General features: G+C 40.4%; 1 protein-coding gene across 1 annotated transcript; it reads right to left on the bottom strand.

The window, feature by feature from the left end:
- Positions 1–1,024: 1,024 nt before the first annotated feature.
- apof (apolipoprotein F) lies at positions 1,025–4,198 on the bottom strand. The gene is made up of 2 exons (XM_077014659.1): positions 4,123–4,198; positions 1,025–3,279 (listed from the first exon to the last, which is right to left on the bottom strand). The coding sequence occupies exon 2, from the start codon at positions 3,232–3,234 to the stop codon at positions 1,867–1,869; it is 1,368 nt and encodes a 455-aa protein (XP_076870774.1). The 5' UTR covers positions 3,235–3,279; positions 4,123–4,198; the 3' UTR covers positions 1,025–1,866.
- Positions 4,199–10,724: the final 6,526 nt, after the last annotated feature.

Below are 10,724 nucleotides of genomic sequence, written 5' to 3'. Positions count from 1 at the left end.
CTCTATAAATAAAGATGATGATGATGATGATGATGATGAATCTTATGTCAGGACAGGACAATACTTATGTCTCAGTATTAAAATGAAAATGTACATTTTGTGATGCTGGGGTGCAGTATGAAGGACGAGACACGGATCCTTGCCTTGCAGCTAACGGCACTGCTTTATTCGGCACGTGTTGCGCAATAAGCGCACGGAAAACATTGACAACGAACACACACACGTAACGTGCAGATTAAAGACAACGACAAGCACACGACACTGCGCGAACGCACATTAAATAGACAGACTACATGAGCCCCGAGTGATTACGAGACGGGCCACAGGTGGGACGAATGAACACACACAGACACAACCACACCCACGAGGATCCACAGACACAGACGGCAAGACACAGACGGCGTAGACACACGCCCACAGGGAAGGGTCCGGAGCTGTTACGTGACACATTTCATTTACCGATTTGAATGATCAAGTTCATTTGATCATGCAAAGGTTGTATCAAAATTGTAATTAAAATGCAATTCGCTTAATATGCTTTGCATTCCGTGATAACGCGTTTGAAATGTAATTATCAACCTCACCACCACACTAAAAACATGTCAATATTCAAATGTTAATGGAGAAATAGCGCCTCTCCTGATTGCTATTATACTATAATGAAGTATGAATAGACGTCTATCACATTGTAAATATAAATGGAACTATTGCATTTGAATTTGAATTTTAAGTTTGTATAAGGGGAACATGTAAATGCAAATGCGTATTACATTTTCATTTTAATATAGAGACAGAATAACTTCCATAGATTTGTGCCTCTGTATGTTCTCAGGTGGTAAAAACATACTGTTAATAATTGGAATGTAGCTAGTGCTTTCAAGAGTGTTGATGAGTGATTAACTATAACTAGTTTGCAAGCAGTCTTATAAACTACTCTCAGTATATGGAAATGGCCTTGATATTTATGTTAAGTTATGAGAATTTCCAAAAAAGGATCAAAAGGAAAGCAATGCAAGATGCAAGATTACTTCAAAGATTTATTAGCCTACATGCAGCATGGATACATATTGCCTTTACAACATTTATGCCACATATGCATTACTGATATGGAAAACAGCAAGTAAGAATTTATGCATACTGTGCAGATCTGATATTGCACTTAATGTAGATTCTTATTAAATTATACTTATTGTTGCTTGTTTTCATAGACAACAAAAATAAATAGATGTAAATATGTGGGAAATATATGCATATTATTTTTTTATACATATGCTTTGTAGCAACGCTAGTGCTATTAAGAGTACCACAAACATAGTAGTTGGTTCTACAACTGAAAAAAGGGAGAAAAACATTCTCCTGTAGCAGAAAATGAGAAACTGCCATCATGACCAACAGCATAATATACAACATATACAATATAATTGTTGTGGCAACACAGATTTTTTTAGTTCTTGTTTCTATAAATCATTAGTCACATGATATTTTTTCTTGTTGTGATGTTTCTTCCTGGTTATGACTGATGTTAAAATATGGCTTTCAATCAGTTTTCTCCTTATTTTCATTTCTCGTTACTCTCTCTTCCCAACTGAATGACGTTTTACAGATTTTCTGAAATTGGCCAGAGTTGCAATCATTTTCAGTGAACTAAAGAACTGCGTTGCAGCTTAAATATCAAATCAGGATATCAGGTTGTGTCTTGTTGCCCAGTTGCTAGTGTGGAACATGTGACCAACCATGTGAGTAATGCAAACTTCTTTCTTACACAACAGTAGATATTAGAAGGTAATACAACACTTGAGATCCTTTATCTACTTCCTGCTACTACACAATGAGCTCTTATCTTCAGCTCCTCATTAATATATATTTTCACTTGCTTGTTTCACTCTCCCAGCTGTCCTGGTTCATTAGCAGGTCATGTTCCTGGTTCATGCTGTTCAGCAAGTATTTTATTCCGGCTTTCACACCAGTTTTAAGCCCTGCCCCAAGTGCGTATCCAGCTACACCAGCCGTGCCTCCAGTTACTGCCATGAGCGCATCAGTGCCCAGATCCACAGCACTGAGGATGGCTCTCTCTTTTGCTGTGTTTGAGCAGTTAACAGATGCATAGTAAACAGCTGTGCCCAGGTTATAGAGTGTGGAGACTGCAGGAATCCACTCCACTACATTATGCACACGTTTCTCCTTTTTATCCTTACAGTCATGCTGAGGCGTTGCATTTCTACGCCATCGCACAGGTCCCATCCCACAACTCTGAATCCAGCTCTCTGATTGGCCGGGAGAAGCCAATGGGACTATCCGGCTTCCAGTTCTGAGGATGACGTAGTAAAAGTTACCTTCATGAGACACACCTGCACAGTTGGGCCCGAGACTTTTGCAAACCTTCTTGGCTTCTTTTCGGTACTGCTGTTCACTACAATTGGCCATCAGTCCCAGCAAATGAGTCCCCTTCACCCTCAGCCAGCCTTGGCAATATCTCTCCTGCCCAGAGCCCAACAGGACACCCACCTTCCGACCTGCCTCTGCCAGCTGCTGTATGTTAAACATGGCTGCCTGCAGGCGGCGTTGTGATTGTGCTCTCAGTGTGGGAGGAGCGGAGGAAGTGTGGAGTGACATCACTTTGCCACGCCTCATCAGCGCAACTACATCCTCCAGAAGCTCTTGAGTGTCACCTTCCCCTAGTAGTGCATAGAGCTTCAGAACCACTAACTGAGCTTCAGGTGCACATCCTCCAGACACCAGCACAGGCACCATCACCAGACCCAGCAGCACCTGAGAAAAGCCTTCTCCACTCCAGGGTCCTGCAAGCAGCTCGGCACAGCTCAAATTACCATGGAGGTGTACCTGACCACGTAGAGAGGCCATAAGAGCTGAGATAAGGAGCTGTGCAGAGTCAGTATTGGGTTCTTCCTCCCAAACTCCAGTATATTTATGTTTGAACTCCCCTGATTCCTGCTGTGTCTCTTGGTTTATCGTCATCAGTGGCAAAATCGATGGGAGTGGAGACTCACTGACAACAGACGTGATTGGCTCAAGGCTGTTCACGAGGATAGGAGACTCACTGACAACAGACGTGATTGGCTCAATGCTGTTCACGAGGATAGGAGACTCACTGACAACAGACGTGATTGGCTCAATGCTGTTCACGAGGATAGGAGAGGGTGGAGTTTGGGTATAAACTTGGTCAGAGAGCAGGAAGTGGACCAGAAGAAGCCACTTGAGTCTGGAGCCCCACATCACTATGGCAATATGCACAAATGGGCAGAACCAGGAGTAAGAATGCTGCAAGAAAAACACAGGGGTTGTGATAGCCACAGCTAGAATGTTACACCAAGAGGCTATGAGCAAATAGTCCATGTGTGTGTATGTTCACACACACATACACACATTCTTCAGATTATGTAAGCTGCTGTGATTTGCCTGAACTCTTAAATGAAACCCCTAAGAGTGTTTGTGATAGGAATTAGGAATGTATTGTGGCAATCTTTTGAGCTAAAGCAGTCACAGTGTTCTGCAGTTTTTTATTAATCTACTAATATATGAATCGAATGACTGTGATTCATGAATTCAGTTCAACCATTCATTATGCGTTTGTTTGTATTTGTTTGAGAATCACATTTACTGCAAACACAAGTGCCCAATGGCGTGTCACAGTGCCTGCCACTATGTCGGTCTTTATGTGGACATTCTCTGTCTCTTCCCCAGCATGTTTACTGGTCAGTGTTTACAACTATCAAGCACAAACCTTTAAGCAAATATTTAAGTCCAAAGTAATAGTGCTTCAGTGTTTCTGTGACCATAATGTCTGTTTAGGTCTAAAACTGTGACAGTTAATTACATCCATAACATTTTCCATAATAAGCAGTGCCTCTTCATTTACTGTGTTTCTCTAATTCTTTCATCATGGCAATCAAATTTAAATTAAAAACTTTTCTGCACTATATGAATTCAGAGTATTGATTTTCAAATTCAACTAGATATTGCTTGACTAGGTTTTAACCAAATATGAAAGGTATTGCCTAAATTAATTTTAGAAACATGTTCCAAAATATATTTAATTTAATTGTAAATGCTTTTCAATGTTTTTACACTATGGAGTCTAATTAAAATAATTTATGGTCCTACCTTATTTTCCTTTGGATGAAAGTGTGTGATTCTCTTTTTCACTCTATCTCTCCATGAGTCTCCCCAGCTCTGTATCTTTGTCTCTCTCTTTCTCTTGTTCATTCTTTCTCTCTCTCTTTCATCTCTCTCTCTCTCCCTCTTTTTGTCTTTCTTGTTGGATTTAGTCCATTCCCCAGTGGGGAGTGCTGGCTAACATGGAGAGGGTCCATGTTTTCAAATGGCGTTTTGTTTTTTTATCCTCTTGTCCTCTATTTTCCTCTCTTTTCTCTTCTCCTTCTCACCCCTTGGAGCAAAAGAAGTATAGAAGTATAGATTCTTTCTGACCTAGATAGTTTACAGCATTTTTTTCATGCCTGAAAAAAATGTTTGATTGTTCATGTATATGTGTGTAGACATATGGTGTGTGGATGTATGTGTGTGAGATGGATGGAGAGACAGAGACACCTTCTGCCTCTGTTGAGCTTTTAAAAAAACTTTTCTAATTAGCTCCACATGACATATGAGGAGAAATAATATTATTGTATTTTGCATGCGGTGTTAACTGTACAGTAATTTTGTGAAACAGACTTGTCTCCCCTTCGTTAGCAGATATGTTAAATTTCTTCAAATGAGCAAATGTTGAAGATAAATGAACTGAGGTAGAAATGTTTTATTTGTGTTTAGCCCTTGTTTTTGTCTTCTCTTGCATTTTCTCTGACACTAGGGCAAAGTTCATTCATATGCTCTGCACAGTGAGAGTGAGCAGCTCAAATGTTCCCTCCCTACAGACCGTGGCCAATAGCACAGAGGGAGGAGGGCAGATGCAACACTGCACATGGTCCCAATAATCTTCATCTAATTAATATAATGTTTAGCAAGTAACAGCAGCTACCAGGGGGTGCTGGAGCACAGGAAATGAGAAGTGTGAATTTCGCCATGAATTGTTTTTCTTCCCACTGTAAAATGAAAATAATATTCAAATGATTACACAGAGTCATCCCATGTGCGACAGTCTCTGTGACTGTGACATATATCATCCCACTGATGCTCACAAGCACATTTGCAAAACATTAATAAGTCTGTTGACATTTGATTCTGTTACTTCAATAGGACACGTCTCAATAAACCATTCAAGTAATTCATGTCATGTAGAGACTCCATGCTTAGGGGAATAATAGGTCTTAACTATTAGAGATGAGGATAATGCAGTATATAAAGACTGAACTCACAGTTTACCTTGTGGAACATAAACACAGATTTATAGTAAACTCCTATTCATGAATTAGTTTTTACGGGACTAAATTAAAAGAACTTACACACTGAAAATAGAGGCACAACAGGACAAGACTGAGCCAGGCAAAACATATTCACACATTTACAGACATGAATGCAGCTCTAGAGAGATCACAGCCATCATGTCATGCCCTTTATGATGTTTTTTAAGTGACCTGACCTCTAGTACCTTGAACACACACTTCATGACTTACTGGGGCTGTTGTGTGCTAACAGATACATTTCACTCAGTCAGCTGACCTTATAACAGCCAGTGCTGCTGGATGGTTGAACTTAGCCAGGGAGAAAAAGAGAACTTTGTCCTAATCATCGTCATGGTGATGAATGTCTGTTGAGACTGGGCTGGAGGTGCCAAGAGAAGTACTGAAAAGTGTGATAAACTCAATTACACACACACACACACACACACACACACACACACACACACACACACACACACACACACACACACACACACGCACACAGTGACACTCTGACAAACATGAGGCACACATGTGAGAACACAAGCACACAGTGATCCATTATGGTGAGAAAGACAACAGAAAAGGACACATCATGGGTTGATTAAGAGTACCTGCTGGTGCTCGTTGTGTGTGTGTGTGTGTGTGTGTGTGTGTGTGTGTGTGTGTGTGTGTGTGTGTGTGTGTGTGTGTGTGTGTGTGTGTGTGCCCCATGAGAAACCCATGCTAATAAGAGGATTATACTCCATGTGCTGGGCCAAACTCCCTCCAGTCATGACGTCTGTTTCCTTCCCTGGTCAACAAATAGAAGAACTCGTGTCTGTAACCACAGCTAAAGATAAAACAGGAGTGTGTCATAATTCAGTAAAACACACATTATGATGGACACAGTCATGTGAGTACCAACATCAAAATCCACTCACCTGACTAAATGCAGGTTCTCAATAGAACAAAATACATTTGCTTTTGCAACGACATTTGCATTTGCAACAGATTATACTTAAATTGGTTTATAAGACAGATATAATTTGGGAAAAGTGTATCTTATATATAAATTCATTCTCAATAAACACCCACACACACACACACACACACACACACACACACACACACACACACACACACACACACACACACAAACATATACACAGTTTTAATGCACCCTCAGTGAACTCTAATTCCTCACTCTACATGTGCTCTGCATGTCTTCATGTCTATGTTTGAATGTCTTCAGGACTGATGGAGAAGCATCATAGAACAGAACACCAAGAGAGTGGAAAGCTGTCATCAAAATATAGGACAGTTACGTACGTCAAAGAATCTGATAACTTAGTTGATATTTGTATATTAGAGCATAATTACATTTGTTATGTTATTTCATTGGTTTGGCATCTTCCCTGTTTTTTTCTGAAAATAATTATAAAAAGAATAAAGAGTAGGTGTGTCCAAACTTTTAACTGGTAGAGAACATTACGTTTTCTTTGCTATTTATTAGTGTAATACATATTTCAATATTAAAGGAGAATCGTGCCCAAGTGTTGAGAACTCACTCGTGAGCGCCCTCTGGTGTTTGCAGTCTTTTTGATATATAGGGAGGAATAGGAAGTGGCCAGTCTCCTCATTAACTTGCTCTGACCCAGTCAATACATAAGCACAGACCAAAATCATTCATAAAGAGGAGGTGGCATTGTATGCGTAACTACTGCTCAGGTAGTGACCAGCTCTAAATATTAAGATTATTTATAAGCATTATATAACCATCATTTTGAAAACAGCCCTAGTGGGGCTTGATACGATCTTAATCACTGCATTGTTACACATCCGTAAATGCTTTTGGATTTAAGCACCTAATTATGCCTCAACATAAAACATCCCTGTGGACAGAGTAGCTTTGCAATCTGATCAAATGTGCCTCAAAATATCAACTCCAGCACTCTGATACCAACACATATCTTCACATACACATTGAGGTTTGGGGGTGTTGGAAAGGAATCATATGTGGTTCCAGTGATACATGTCATGTGACCTGGGTTCATTACCCATAAGTCTCACAAGCCTACCTTTTGCTTCACAACATCTCTATTTAGCCACTAACTCTATTTCTCTGGAGTGGCTGCTGGTGTACGCCTACCTTCCTCTCCCAGCTCTCAGCCTTGTTGAATGTCTTCCATCACCATCACCTCAGCCACACACGGTTTTTCTGAGCTTCTCTGGCAACTCTAGCATTGCTTTTCTAAACCAAGCCACATCACTTAGACAGCAAGGCAAATTTCCTTCTGACCTTTTTCATAATTTTTATACTTGTGTAATAGCAATTTCATAAACTGCCAATGGCCACGTCATACAAGGCAACAATCCATATTGAAGACGCCACAGTTTTCATGACAGAACAATGATGCGGGCCTCCTCCATGGCTTAAATGCCATGCACTGAAATACTGAAATAACACTGAAGATGGACGACCATTAGGAGATATAGAAAATGTGAGTCAGCTGTCAAGCACAGACACTATTAGCAGTATTTTACTTCTGTTGCTGGATGACTTAGTGGAGGTATAAGAATGGTTTCAGGAGAGCGAGAGAGAGAGAGAGAGAGAGAGAGAGAGAGAGAGATGGTTATCTCTGGGCGTTTGATGTTTGTACATGTGTGTGTTTATGAGCAATAGAAGAACTGTAAGAACCATTACCGCTGAAAGAAGACTTTGTCATCTATCTTAGTAGAGTGGGAGTATTCCCCCTGCTGTCCTTATGCCTCACGCTTGCTTGAACACACACACACACACACACACACACACACACACACACACACACACACACACACACACACACACACACACACACACACACAGGACTGATCTCTCACAATCACAGTTCCAGTGGGTTGTCTCCGTGGGACGGACTCAGATGGTATTTACACAGCTGTGTTATCAAATACTGTGTTTCAGGGAAAAAAAAATATTTATTAAACTACAATTTTGTTTTTGCAATCTAATCTACAGTGTGCAATATATGTAATATTTTCCGAATCCCAATACTCAGCTTCTGATTGCAGAAGAAACACTCTATGAAAGCACCTACAGCACAGAGATGTACTCTGGAAGTGTGAACTACCTACAGCACAGAGATGTACTCTGGAAGTGTGAACTACCTACAGCACAGAGATGTACTCTGGAAGTGTGAACTACCTACAGCACAGAGATGTACTCTGGAAGTGTGAACTACCTACAGCACAGAGATGTACTCTGGAAGTGTGAACTTACTAAGTGTCTCTGGGACCTTCCCACACTGCTGCAAAACAGAACTTCCAGAGGCATCTGCAGCAATTAGATAAATCTGTCTAATCAAGGACTAATGTTCTTAGGGTCTCTGAACACGGTGTTATTTGTAAATCCCACAGAAGCCAAACACGATCAAGCGGCATGTTAAACCCATTATGGGAGACTGAGCTCACATTCATGATAAGGAAGATAAATTCATGCAATTGTGTTTTTAACTCATATTTGCTTGTTCTAAAATGCCTTCCTCACATTTTGCAAATCCTTTTATACCATGACCAAAATAAAACATACAACTTCTAAAAGATCAAAACTCTGCTATTATTTGTATATCATTTTTGCAACAATCCAAATTTTCTGTACTGCATCAATAAGCATTTTTTATGTTAAAAAGACAAGTGACAGGTGATACGAATAACAGAGACAAACACACACGAATGTAGACATATACAGATGTAAACACACACACAAACACACCCAGAGAGAGGAGCCAGGTCACGGGCTGTACCATGACAGTAGAGTAATTGTGATGGCAATGGTGTCCTGTTCTTGGGGAGGGTTCCGACCTGAAAATTTTAGCCTAATTCGCTAAAAATAACCCCCCCTCCCTCCCCCCATAACCATCACTGCTCTTTATCCTCTACCTCTAAATGTGCCCTTAGCTCATCCCATACATATAAATCTGCTCTGTCTTCATCCTCTACGTCTAAATCTGCCCCGTCTTAATCCTCTACCTCTAAACCTGCCCTTACCTCATCCTCCACCTCTAAACCTGCTCTTACCACATCCTCCACCTCTAAACCAGTCCTTACCACATCCTCCACCTCTAAACCTGTCCTTACCACATTCTCCACCTCTAAACCTGTCCTTACCACATCCTCCACCTCTAAACCTGTCCTTACCACATTCTCCACCTCTAAACCAGTCCTTACCACATCCTCCACCTCTAAACCTGCTCTTACCACATCCTCCACCTCTAAACCAGTCCTTACCACATCCTCCACCTCTAAACCTGTCCTTACCACATCCTCCACCTCTAAACCTGTCCTTACCACATCCTCCACCTCTAAACCTGCTCTTACCACATCCTCCACCTCTAAACCAGTCCTTACCACATCCTCCACCTCTAAACCTGTCCTTACCACATTCTCCACCTCTAAACCAGTCCTTACCACATCCTCTACCTGTAAACCTGTCCTTACCACATCCTCCACCTCTAAACCTGCTCTTACCACATCCTCCACCTCTAAACCAGTCCTTACCACATCCTCCACCTCTAAACCTGCCCTTACCACATTCTCCACCTCTAAACCTGTCCTTACCACATCCTCCACCTCTAAACCTGCTCTTACCACATCCTCCACCTCTAAACCTGTCCTTACCACATCCTCCACCTCTAAACCTGTCCTTACCACATTCTCCACCTCTAAACCTGTCCTTACCACATTCTCCACCTCTAAACCTGCCCTTACCTCATGTTCTTTAAATATTTCTGCCACCTTTTTTCCATTGTCTAGCTGGTAGGGTCAAACAGCACATTACTTATGTAAAAATAACTACATCTAGTTGAAAATAAATACATCTACTCATGCATTATTCTTTTTCAAATTCATCAGTCTGTGACTTTTTGCTTTATATTTTACATAATAAATCATTTTTTGACCTAATTTGTCTAATGATCTAGCACAGACGTGTAGAAAAAAAGAACTCTATTTATTCTGCTGATGGCAGAGCCCTGCCACTGATACACATTATTTATTTATGCATTTTCTACCTTAACAAAATCCAGCATTAGAGTTTGTTGAGAAAACTCTACTTAGACACTGAAGAGTAGCAATGTTGTGGAAAATATTTCTGGATTTTGCAATTAGTCAAATCTAGGTAAAGGAAATCTGAGTGTCAGTGACTGAGAATCATGCCAGTGTATAATATGGAGGTAATAAAGAAATTAATATGCCGCTGTGTTAGTAAATGACTTTGTCATAGTGCCATTTTTCTTGCTAATTTGAATTTATTTTCTTCTTGGGTTATTTGTTATTATTTTTTTGCTAAATTATAATGATTAAAATAAATGATTTAATGATGATAAAATAATT

This window comes from Brachyhypopomus gauderio, chromosome 8 (assembly GCF_052324685.1).
Source record: "Brachyhypopomus gauderio isolate BG-103 chromosome 8, BGAUD_0.2, whole genome shotgun sequence".
Classification (NCBI taxonomy): Eukaryota; Metazoa; Chordata; class Actinopteri; order Gymnotiformes; family Hypopomidae; genus Brachyhypopomus; species Brachyhypopomus gauderio.
This window is presented reverse-complemented; position numbering and strand designations above follow the sequence as displayed.

Bases quoted from the DNA above. Each gene is read 5' to 3' on its own strand.
- apof (XM_077014659.1), bottom strand. From the start codon at position 3,234: ATGTGGGGCTCCAGACTCAAGTGGCTTCTTCTGGTCCACTTCCTGCTC.